The sequence below is a fragment of the Botrytis fragariae genome (genome assembly GCF_013461495.1).
Source record: "Botrytis fragariae strain BVB16 chromosome Unknown tig00000112, whole genome shotgun sequence".
In the NCBI taxonomy this organism is placed as follows: Eukaryota; Fungi; Ascomycota; class Leotiomycetes; order Helotiales; family Sclerotiniaceae; genus Botrytis; species Botrytis fragariae.
In genome coordinates, this window is record NW_023500997.1 from 1,424,461 (window position 1) to 1,437,584 (window position 13,124).

A 13,124-nucleotide genomic window follows, 5' to 3' on the forward strand; every position below is an offset into this window, starting at 1 on the left:
CTTAGCTTTTAGTTTCTTAAACTATTGAATAATATTTAATTCTTATTGAATATATAATAAAGTAATATAAATTGTTTATATATCTTTTTCTTCTTTTTTTGTATTAAATTATATTGTATTCCCTATTATTTAATGTTCTTTTATATCCTTTTATTATTCAATTAAAAAAGTCTTTAATTAATTCCATATATATTATAGAATCAATAATATATATATATAGTTTGCAAATATATATAAAGGTTAATAAAGATTTATATATAAATAATAACTAGCTTTATATCTCTAATAAAATGTAATATTCAATTCTATTATATTTAGTAATATATAATAAGGGGATTACTATACATTTAGTGATGTATAGTATTGATATTATATATATCTAGTGATATATATTGAAAAAGCTTATTTATATTTAGTAATGTATAATATTGATAATATATATATTCAGTAATGTATATATTTCTTTTTATATTATTTAGTAGTATAATAAGGGTATTATATATATATATATAGATATATATATATATTCTTAGGATTTGAATAAGGATTTGAGGTTAATGTAAATTTGTATTAATATATAGAATTGCTTGTATAATATATGAGACATTTTGATTAAATGAATTTCTTTATATTCTTTGCTTTTAAATACAAAATTGATTATCTTTCAGCTTTTTCACTCTTTTCTTGCTTTTTCGATATATATTTCGATATATATATATTTCTTTTTAGTTGTATATATAAATTATTGGGTTTATAATCTATTGTAGGTTATAAACTAATAGTATAGTATAAAAGCTGATTTTGATTAATAATTAAAATAAATTATATAAATAGTATAATATATGATATTAAAGAATCTGTATTGAATAATAATCTCTTTTATTTTATATTCAAAAGGAAAAAGACCTCTTTTTATACTTTTTCCTACTAATTTAGCTTTTCTGCTTTCATTAATCTCTTATAGATTTCTTTCTAATTTATTCATTCTTTCGAAATAAAGCCCCTTTTTGTTTTCTTTATTTTATAACCATTTTTATATTTTATAGCTGTTTTCGAATTGATAATTGTTTTTGGATTAATAATCGCTTTCATAAGCTTATAAGCAACGATCATATGATCTGATTATATAATAGGCTAATATTAGATTGAATGCCTTCAAAAAGATATATATATTATATTATTTTTTAATTAAAACAATAATAAGTAAAAAATAAATAGAATTTAATTTATTCATCTTTTTATCGTTAGAGTAAAGAATCAAATAAAGTAAAGATTATTAAGCTTAATAATAATAATAATAATAACTTCATATAGTAATATTCTATATATTGATATCTCAAATATTAGAAATATAACTAAAATAACCCTAAGTAGTATTTTTGATATTTCAGTCTCGACTTTTTTTAATAATAATGCTATTCTGGTCTCGATTTGAATTAAATAAAAAACTGATATTCTGGTTTCAGAAATGTATAATATTTTGGTCTTAATCTGATTTAATATTCTGATTTTAAAAATCATATATTATTCTGGTCTTAAAAATTATATATTATTCTAATCTTAAAAATCATATTCTAGTTGTAATATATTAAATATATTCAATAATTTTAAATTATAAATTTAAGATTTCTCTTTTAATTTAATACTTCTAAATTAAGATCAGAATATCAATATCTCTATGAATTTGGATCAGATTAATATTTCTAATTGAAATTAGAATATTAATATTCTTATGAATTTAGATTAGATTAACACTTTTCAAATTGAAACCAGAATAATAATATTTTGAAAATCAAAACAATCTGAAATAGTATATATTAAACCCCAACTAACACTTTTGATATTTGAGGTATTAATATATAGAATGTTGCTATATGGGGTTATTACTATAATAATAATAATAAATATAAGTTCTAAGAATATCTTCCTATAAGTCTTTCTCAGCTCTTCGTGGCTAAAAATAATAATAGCCTTGCTAGTATTCTCCGTAGTTATTTTCAATAGTACTCAGAATCTATACTTATGTTTATACTATATAGTTTTCAGAATTCTAAAATTGATAAATCTAATGTACTTCGCTTGCCTCTCGCTTCTGGCTCGAATAGGGGCGTCGAAGGCGCCGTTGAGCCTAAAATTTAATAAATCTAATAATTCTCTTTCTAATTCTCTTTCTAAATCTTTATTAATCCTATAAATCTAGAAGCCTAAGATCTCTTATCTTTCTTATTGTATCCAACAATTCCAAACCAATCAGAAACAATTATTCAATTCTTTAAAAACTTTAATCCAACTTTGAAATCGATTATTTGTTTATTAAATCATAATTTATTAATAAAAGTATAATAAAACCCCCGAATGTTATTATTTTATGTATTGATATCTCAAATACTAGATTTATAATTAAAGTGATTTTAATTAGTATTTTGTAATGCTTATTAATCTTTCAATCTATAATAAAAACCCCGAATGTTATTATTCCATATATTAATACCTCAAATATCAGATTTATAACTAAAGTGAGTTCAACTAGTATTTTGTAATATTTATCAATCTTTTTATTTAATACAAAATCTATTAAGAATTAATTAAATAAAAGAAAAAAAGATATAATTATTAATTAGAGTTTAAAGAATTCAATAAAATAATTCATTTTGAATTATCTCAAAAACTGAAATTAAATTTCAATTTAATAATTTTCTAATTAGTTTTATTACAATAATCAAGTTTTAACACTAACCCTTTTATTACTAAAATATTATTATATTAGATTTTAATTCTTATTTTAAAAATAATTCCGAAAAAATTATATAATTAAATTCCTTGAATTCTAATTAATAATTTTATTTCTTCTTTTTTATTTCATTAATTCCTAAAAGGTTGTATATTAAATTCAAAATTTGTTAGCCTATAAATTTAATAATAATATAACGAAATAATAATATTTCGTTTTATTATATACTAATTAAGATATTAATACATAGAATAATAACATTCGGGGTTTTTACCGTTCAATCTAATATAAAACTTTTCAGAAATCAATTAAAGAAAAGAAAAAAAGATATTATTTTTGATTAAAGTTTAAAGAATTCAACAAAATAATTTATTTTGAATTATCTCAAAAACTGAAATTAAATTTCAATTTAGTAGTTTTCCAATTAATTTTATTATATTGATTAAGTTTTAGTATTAATTTCTTTATTATTGAAATATTATTATAACATAACGTATAGGGAATTCGGACATATAAAAAACTCGGACACTTTTAGTTTATCACTAATTTGAAATCATAATAACTTTTATTATGTATACTCAATTACCTTTTACATCTATTCAAATTAAAAAGAAACTTCAAAAGACTATAATTTCATTTCAATTAAAAGAATTTAAATCAATTAGAAAAATTACAAAATATTTTGAAATCCTTAAGTTTATTCTAATTAATAAATTAACTAGAAAGAAAATATATTCCCAAATTCACGAAATAATTCAAATTCTTTTAAACATAGAAGAAAATATTTTTGTATAATGGATTTCACAATTTATTATTATTGGATTCCTTGTTATATTTATATTAATGAAGGAAATAGCTAATGAAATTCGTTTTTAATATATTCGAATTGTATTATCTCAAAATCCTATTTTAATAGAAATTCCATTTATAGACTATAAATAGATTCATAGATTCCAAAAACAATATCTAAAATTTAAAATATACTATTTATATTAATTAGAGTTTAATTAAACTAAAGAAATAATTCCAGAGAATATTTAGACTTAATTTAATATATTTTATATATATCTTATTAAACGAAAATATGAATTAAATAATATATATAATATAAATAAAACTGGATTTAGAATTGAAAATACTTAAAATATATATATTATAATTAATTCTATTTAAAAATCGAATTAGAAAGTTATAGCTAATAAATAAAAATAAATAATTATATTTGAATATATTAATATAATTAGAAATACTTTATTACTTATAATCATTTTCAAGATTCAAAATACAAATTCTATATGAATTTCAAAGAATATATTTTAAAGCTAATAATTCTCTATTAATATAAATAAATAAATCTCAAATAGTTATAGATTAGAATAATTAAAAAGGGTTTTCGAATTAGAATTTAAAAAAGTATTAAATAATCAATCTTGACTTTTGATTATAAATAGCTATTTAAACTATATTATAAATAGCTTTATTACTTTTTATATAAATAATAATATCAATTTACTTATATTATCTTCTTATTACTTTTACTTACTTCAATTACTTAATATTATAATATATAGATTAATAAAACAATATTATACTTTAAAAATCAATTAATATTTTCAAGTTGATATAAAACAAATTCAAAAAGCTAAATAAATAGAACTTTTTTAAAATATTAGAAAAAAAGTATTAAATTCTTTTAATATTAAAGCTAACTAAAGAGAAACTAATTTAATATCTTTTACTCTATAAAAAATATTTAATTCATTATTATTTAATTTTTCTTAATAACTTTCTACTTTATAAATAAGAATCTCTAATTAAGATTTAAATTTATCTATATTCAGAAGTTTTTCTCCAAATAGAATAAAATTAAGGTAAATAAATTAAATCTTTAATATAATTCTAGTAAACAATAGTTTTCCTATATTATCAATTTATTAATATATTAAGAAAATAATTAGGTTTATAAAATCTCAAAATACTGAAATAGTTTTATTTTGGAAATAGTTTTTTAATATTTAAAAGATAATTGAGATTTGAAAGAAAAGAACTAAAGGCAAAAAAGTTAAATTATAAGATCAATTTGTTTTTAATATTAAGAAAGTATTGAAAATGATATATAAAGCAAAAAAAAAAATCGAAGAAAAAAAAGTCACAAGAATGGCTATACAAATACTCAATTGAAGAATCAGAAGAAAAGATTGAAGAAGAAGAGCTAGAGAATAGTTTAAGTGATTTGAAATTGGAATTGGAGGATTGTGTGGTTTGTAGAATAAGATTGTATGTAGAATAATTGAAAAAGTGTTTGAGTTCTCTATATATCCGAGTTCCCCATATGTTATGTTATTAGATTTTATTTTTAATTTTAAAGATAATTCCGAAAAAATTATATAATTGATTTTTTTAAATTCTAATTAATAATTATATTTCTTCTCTTTTTATTTCATTAATTTCTGAAAGATTGTATAATAGATTTGAAATTTATTAGTCTATAAATTTAATAATAGTATAACGAAATAATGATATTTCGTTCTATTATATACTAATTGAGGTATCAATATATGAAATAATAATATTCGGGGGTTTTATTGATAAAAGTATTATATAATTAGAAAGCTTTCAATTCAAAAAATAATTATATACTTTTCGTTCTTATTTTATAAATCCTTCAGTATTGGTTTTATTGATTAATTTATTAATCAACTGAATCTTATATTTTGACGTTCCTATATAGATTTTATATACTTTCTAAATTAATCAGCTTTCAATTATGAAATGTGTTTTAAATTATATACGTTAGGGATATTCTTTTCTATTATCTGTACTCATGTAGTTAGCTAAATTATATATTTACTAATCTTTTTTAATAACAGACTATTCTTAAATTCATTAATATTAAAAGATTGAGTGAAAGAGGCCTCTATATTATCTATATTACTACCGTATTAATCATATTGATCTCTTCTTACTCCCCTTAAAGGGGACTAATATGCCTGTCTATGTTTCGTTTAATCTAGCCTGTTTAGGTAACCTTATTACTAAACACGTCACGTTCTTTTATACCTTAGAGATTAGAAGTATTTCATTTTTATATCTTCTGTTTATTATATTAAATTTTAACCTATAGTACTTCTACACTAAATCTCAACTGATTCAATAACATATAAAAAATTTCAATAATAATTAAGAATCTTTTAAATTTGATTATAGGGTTGTTTCGAAGAATATCTTTTGTTTAGAGTTAGGATTTTCTTTTTAAGAATCTCTTTAATGGGAATAATGAGTTGTAAAGTTGACGAATCAAATTCCTATTATGTTTTTGTAGTAAAACTAATAATAAAATAAAAATTTATCCTAGAAAGTATTTCATTTAACCAATTTGATGTTTTATATAATAAAAAGAAATGAATTGTTATTTTTCAGTAATTAACACTACTATTTTCAGTCCGGTTTATTATATATATCTTATAATACTTTCTAATTGTCAAAGTAAATAAGCTGAGTTTTAGTATATAACTGCTAGCGACTAAATATAAGTGGTCTAGTGCTATGTAAATAATTAATCAATATTACAGAGAATCAGACAACTACTTTCGAGTCGAGAAAGATATCATCTCAGCAATCAGTTGCAACTGCTTCCCTGATACTGTCTAACGAACTCCAAACTCTCCCATCTGTCGTCAATAACCTCTCGCAGCCACTTCATAATGCATGGTCTCAAGGAAAATCTCTTCTACCCGAAAAAAGCAGATAGAGAGTCATGAAAGGTGAGACTTGACCCCGCGAAAGATGCTCAATGGAGAAACGTATACCAGTATAAATCTAGCACAATCCAAAGATGTTGAACTACTAATATATCATAATTCAATCATCGAATGCGTATATATGAGATGAAAAGTAAGGTATGATGGACCTCTAGGTGTAGTTTAGCTGCTGCTTGTCATAAAAAACACGCTGCCTCTCGCCCCAGTGAAGTTCTGCCCTATTTGATAAAGCAAACAGTGGTCAGTGAGTATATGCTCGGTAACCCTTTAACTTCCGATGTCAGATTCCGATGTTCTTATCATCAAAGCTGTATTCGTTGATTGCACGAGAAGCTGCTTCGAGAAGATAGAGAAGGCGTGAAAGATTAAACACCAGTCCCGGGACTTAACTTTGGCAGGGGCAGTGAGATGATATTTAGGAAGACTCTGGCATGTAACTGTAGGTATGCGGTATCAAGGAGACTCACATGGTTTTAGCGAGCTTTACATTCTTCTCTACCTTCAATCTTTCGCTTATAGATTGTGGCCATGAAATTGCCAAGAGCCGAAAGAAATTGCAGATGATGTTGTAATTACGATTGAAGATTGATCCAATGATTCGATCAATCATGACCAGTAGATAATACTACTCTCACCTTTGCCATCCTTCTCACCTGTAGCATTTAACTTCACGAACAAACACTCCGTGTGCCTAGACAACATATAATGATCAACACAACGAGATAAGTCCTGCAAATTAAGAGAAATCCAGTGCATACTGATTGTTGAAATATATGTCACATAGTGGGCGCAGCGATGAAAACCAGGTATGAGTGATACCACAGGAACGAAAAAAAGCAGAATAGGCAAAACTCCATGGAATCAGTAGGTCATCATACTTGATAATATCCCGGTAAGCGGCCTACGGGAAAGAAAAGGTAATACGATTAATCCGTTTACGCAGAGCCCACCATTCATGTTGTCAGGACTCCTCCTGCCAAAATGTAAAAATTTCAACTCTGCGCGCTCTTTCAACAGTCCTATCCTAGTTGACGCAGATGGGCCCAGAGATTCTGGATAGGAGGAAAAGCAGACATGTCATTCTCCTATACGAATGCCACTTAGCCATGAATACGCACACGGCACAACAAAGGGTGTAGTTCAAGCGAAACATTCCCTACTCAGTGGAACTCGACCAACACATCGATCAACTTGAGAAGATCTTCATCAAAACTATTTGTTGGAATTAATAAACCTCGTGCCATACTATTATTTTCAAGGATCCGATCAAAAAGTCAGTAGAGGGGTGGATTAGATTCACCATTTCACATTCGATGCTCTGCAGTTAAAGCCTTATCACGCGAGCAAGCGGAGCCACGTGCTTACGTACTTGGTACATTTTTAAAGGCCCCGCACAAAAGGCTGACAAACAGCCTCGTATCTCAGATACTCGCTCCAACTCACCAAAAATGTTCTGGTCTGCAGATGGTAAAGTTAAACACTTTAGAAATAGATGGATTCAAGAGTTCTTAAGACAAGAAATGAAATATTTCAGGAGGTAACAATCGTCGCTGCTTCTCTCTTTACAATGTTGACATTGTGGAACAGCTTAAACCATACTGCGTTGACTTGAGTCAATTGGCACTGAAGAATGCCGGCGATAGCAAATCTCTAATATCATCGACGGAAAACCTTCTTGGCGCATTGCGGCGAACTTGTGACAATGAAGCTTTCGACGAGAAGCTGGCAGATTGTACGATTTTGGAATTTCTGGCATTTCGGTCGAATAATTACGCAATAACTGACCATCAGTGTGTTACTAGATGTCTTCTTCCCATTATCCCAGATCCTGCGCTCGAAGCAAAAGTATACGGACAAACTATCGGAACTCACTCTGAAATGTTTAAGGCTACTACTGGAACAAGGATGGCGAAACCATATTGCGATAGATCTTGCCAAACAACTTCTCATCCTGCTGACGTTGATGATCGGAGGAGTACCGGGACAAGCTCCAATAAAAGCCCCAGAAGAACTCGTTCTTGAAGCTCTGGCTGCCCTTGCAGCTTTATTCGACGACTTGACGCGTGTCCCAGAGGCATCCGTTACAATCACTGCCGAAACCACCATACCAGCAGTTGGACACTGTATTACATCGATACTCGATGCAATCACGGATGGCCCATCAACAGAGATCCAGTCAGAAGGGTTGAATGCTTTGAAAGCTGCATGGAACTGCATCAGAGATGTACAGGCTCATGCTAGTTTCCTTCCAGGCACAGTCTCAGCCCTCACGAAATGCCTCACCCCCACTACAACATCTCGAAGGTCACATAAAACTATTGTCATGGCATTAGAAAGTCTACTACTGGTTTTAACCACAGTATTGAGCGATGTCAAGACTCGTACTATCAGGACAAGCAGGAATACAGGGATGGAAGTGGAAAGTAAGGGCGAGAATGACATGCTTACGAAATCCTGGCTCACTGCTACCACTTCTCAGATAAAGCTCTCTCTAGCAAATGTCGTAAAGCTGCGTACACACAAATCGAATAGTGTCCGTGTCTCACTCAATCGATTTTGCATCGTTTTACTGGATGAATGCCATGATACATTGGTTGATTCGACTTCTATCCTGGTGGAGACCTGTTTGTCATTAGTCGGCGCAGAAGATCCTCTTGATGCTAGCACAACTTCTATTGTGGACTTGGCTACTATACATTCAAGCATCGGCGAGTCGATCAAGAAAACGTGTTATGACTGGGTGACCAGCTTACCACGAGTGATGCAAATGAGCGATGAGACTGCCAAGGTATCCGCACTGCACCAACTTTCAGCGTCATACAAATTATTGAGCAAATTGGATCTGCGCTCTTCCATACTTGACGAAGCACTTTCGAGATCGCTACGAGACGGCCTGTCGAGTGTAATAGAGACCTCTTCTCACCATCGGGCGATGCAAGAGGTTTTATTAGACCCGAATAGTCAGGCTCTGATGATGTTGTCAAGCGAACAGATGCTCTTAAGGGATTTTCCTCCCATATTGATGCCGGAACAAAGTCAAAAGTCTACAAGAACCGCTATGGTAACATTTCTAAGGTCATTGAATGAATCGCAACCACAAATGACCATGGCCAGCGAGATGCTCGAGTATGTACGGCAAGCATCTGGTCCAAGTCTACTGGCTGCCTACTGGATCTCATCCCAATTGATACAGTTGGCCGCTTCTCAAAACGAGGAAATGAATGAGTTTTTCGAATCGACACTTCTTGCTTCGGACGACTATCAAGCCACTAACCATGATTTGTATTCTTACTCGATATCAGTGTTGTCTAGCGAAGACCATAATCTCGATTGGCGAGTAAAAGGGATTGCGCTGGAGGTCGTCTCTAATTCGGCCAAGCGCTTAAAGAAAGACTTTCGAGCAGAGCTCGTGGATATACTATACCCCGTGTCGCAGCTTTTAGGTTCGACCAGCGGTGATTTAAGAGGGCGCGCAACTATTTGTCTAAACACACTTGCTCAAGCTTGCGAATACCCGAGCACCCGAGAACTTATCGTGGAGAACGTTGATTATATGGTGAACGCAATTTCGTTGAGATTGAACACGTTTGACATATCACCCCAAGCTCCACAAGTGCTAATAATGATGATTCAATTGACGGGACCATCTCTACTTTTATATCTCGACGATGTGGTATCTTCTATATTTGCCGCTTTGGACAATTTTCATGGCTACCAGGGATTGGTAGAAGGTCTATTTGCCGTGCTCGGAGAGATTGTAGAAATGGGCTCACAATCTCGCCAATTGCGACTACCTGGCGTACCACGTGTTGATGTCATCCAACGTGGAACTCGTACCATTACAGTTGATAGTATCGTTCAGGCAATCGAGAAGCAGCAGGAACGACTCAAGATGCAAGAGAATATCGGACCTGATGAGTTTCCACGAGAGCCGTGGAAAAGCGCCTCTGCATTATTGGACGACATGACCGAGGTTGGTGAAAGCAACGAAGATAACAATGTCGAAGTAGAAAAGATTCCCGTTACAAAAACCTACAACATGGTCCAAAGCATTATCCGCCTCTGTCAGCACTATCTTACAAATCCATCCCCGACATTACGTACGCGATTGCTCGGATTGATACGCACATCCTCTGCTGCTCTACAAAGCGACGAGGAGAGCTTCTTACCTCTTGTTAATGATATATGGCCTGTAGTCATAGATCGATTATACGATAAGGAATCACATGTTGCCATCGCAGCTGCAGACTCCATCGCAGCTATCTGCAGAAGTGCTGGAAATTTTCTTAACACGAGAATTGCTACGCAGTGGCCCCGCTTGATTGCGTTGGCCAGGCAGACCAGGGCTAATATGTTGGTGGAGAAAACTGGAACTGGTGGTCGTGGAATACACTCACAGGCTGCACAGATGTGGGAGAGTGTAGTGAAGCTTTTGATGGCTATAGTGGAATGTACGGGGGTGAACGATGACGCATTCGATGACGTTTTGGATCTTCTGGCAAGAATCATACCGGATAGAAGCGACGTTCGCGATGCGTTATCAGCCGTGAATGCTGATGCAGTCTGGTTAGTGTTACAGTCTGGTTTGCGTCGTGAAATTCAAATACCCTCGCTTGATAGCTATATGTTACAGCCCCCTAGACCTCTCATCATAGTTTAATGTAACATAATGATTGTCATAAAACTTACTCATAGTCGCGATCACAACGTCTTGCATTTTCTCACAGATAGATCTCATGGATAATTAGTAAAAGAGTGGAATATATTTGGTTATTAGCAGTGAGTGGGACTTTTGAGTGATGCTAAGCAAATCTGAAGACAGTAGCAGCCGACCAAAAAAAGATCTATGGAATGTATTCATGCATGAACATAAGCCCATGATACTTTAAATGGCATAGAGGCCTGACAATGATACTATTTAAGACAAAACTTCAGAAATAAAATAAAACACTCCGTGCGGGCTTGACCAAGGCACGCCTTGCCTGTTACTCAGAGTCCTCGTCATCGCTCTCGGCCTCTGCCAACCATTTCAAGAACCCCTCTGCTGACTTGCGAACTTTCTTGCTCACAGCAAGGTCATTGGTATATTTCTTGCTGGCTTTGGTACCCCACTTGGTGATGACCTCTTCGCTGAGGAGTTCCTGATCATAGAGGACCATGAGGATATTTGATGTCTTCTCGTAGAATTCGGAGTTCTTTTGACCGCGGAGGCCAATAAATCTTTCAATTCCACCGAGGAGAGACTTTTCATGTTTCTCAGAAGTGATCATCTGCAACAAGATTAGTATTCATGGGACAATCAAGATAAATATACGCAAGCTTACATTTTTAAGCATGCCTGCTCGCTTTGGAATCTGCTTCACAATGTTGTCATCAAAGACTGTAAGAGCAAGAATAACGAGAGTGCGGTGCTTCGCCTCGATTCCCAGCTCTTTCGCCTTAAGATAAATTTGAAGATCGTCTACCTTACTGACATCACCTTTCTCCGCAGTCTGTTCTTCAATCCAATTTGCAAGCTGATCGTAGGTAGAGTTTCCGCCACCTTCTTCATCATCGTCCTCGTCTCCACCACCGCCACCTAAGACGAGCTTTTGCTTGAGATCGTCAGGAAGCTGTTGCTGACGGGCCTTAACAGCTTCTGGGGACATATCTACTGCCCAGTCGTCGTCTTTGACTTCGGTAGATTGTTGAAGCTCTTCTGCTTGACGAACAAGCTCATCGTCACTTGGAGCATCGAGTGCCACGTCGCCGGCGCCATTGTTGTCATTGGATCCATTTTCAGATGCGTTCTCGCTACCACTAGCATTTTCGTTGTCCTTGGCTTCGCCCTTGTCTGCTTTGGCTTTACGAGCTGCCTTCTTTTCTGCTTTGTCTTTCTTGCCCTTCTTTGGTTGGGTCTTCAAGATAAAGCCGCTCAACTTAAGTCTAGGGTCGACCATCGAACGCTTGCCGCACGCCTTGCAATCCAAGACAATGTTTCCATCTTTGAAGATTACTTCGGTTTCAGGGTTCTTGCACTCTTTGCAGAGCACAAACTTATTGATGAAACCATCCAAGTAATCCTGCAATTTGCTTGCTTCATGAGCACCATTGATGATCCAACGATCATCGGCAGGGTTGGTATTGGTTTGAGCCCCGAGTTCGAAGCCGAAATACTTGATGACATATGCCCCTGGGCGGGCCAATGAATTGGCGATACTGGTGAGATTGACGATGACGGTTTTGATGCCGTTACCTTTTCCTTCAATTTTGGACTGGATCTTCTCCATCTTGTATCTGTAAAAGTTGTCCTTGACATCGCGGCGGATATTGACAGTAGCCATGATTGCTAATAGGTAGTGTTGAGTCGAATTGTGTATTTTCGTGAAGGTTAAGGCGTGCAGGTATTGTTTAGATAATGCGATAATCTGAAATATAACATGCAGAAAAGTTGAACTCGTTGAAATGGCAAAGTCGATTGAGGTTGGTAAAATTTGGTTGGTGGTTACGGGAACATTCGAATCGTAGAGGATAATACTTAGCCGTTGCTACTGAAGTAAGAACTACAAGGTTTCCGCGGTATGCGAAATGGTTGCAGCTCGAGGGGCGGCTGATGTCTGAGGTCGTTGGCGTTGGGTGTGAGATACATATAA

At 32.2% G+C, this 13,124-nt stretch overlaps 2 protein-coding genes across 2 annotated transcripts; one reads left to right on the top strand and one right to left on the bottom strand.

The window, feature by feature from the left end:
• Positions 1-7,984: 7,984 nt before the first annotated feature.
• On the top strand, positions 7,985-11,152 carry Bfra_007983 (putative heat repeat protein; the record flags this gene model as incomplete). The annotated part of the gene is made up of 3 exons (XM_037338349.1): positions 7,985-8,029; positions 8,080-8,224; positions 8,295-11,152. The coding sequence occupies 3 exons, from the start codon at positions 7,985-7,987 to the stop codon at positions 11,150-11,152; spliced, it is 3,048 nt and encodes a 1,015-aa protein (XP_037190412.1).
• Positions 11,153-11,477: 325 nt separating this feature from the next.
• Bfra_007984 (putative eukaryotic translation initiation factor 5 protein) lies at positions 11,478-12,815 on the bottom strand (the record flags this gene model as incomplete). The annotated part of the gene is made up of 2 exons (XM_037338350.1): positions 11,478-11,762; positions 11,817-12,815. The coding sequence occupies 2 exons, from the start codon at positions 12,813-12,815 to the stop codon at positions 11,478-11,480; spliced, it is 1,284 nt and encodes a 427-aa protein (XP_037190413.1).
• Between the last annotated feature and the right edge of the window lie 309 nt (positions 12,816-13,124).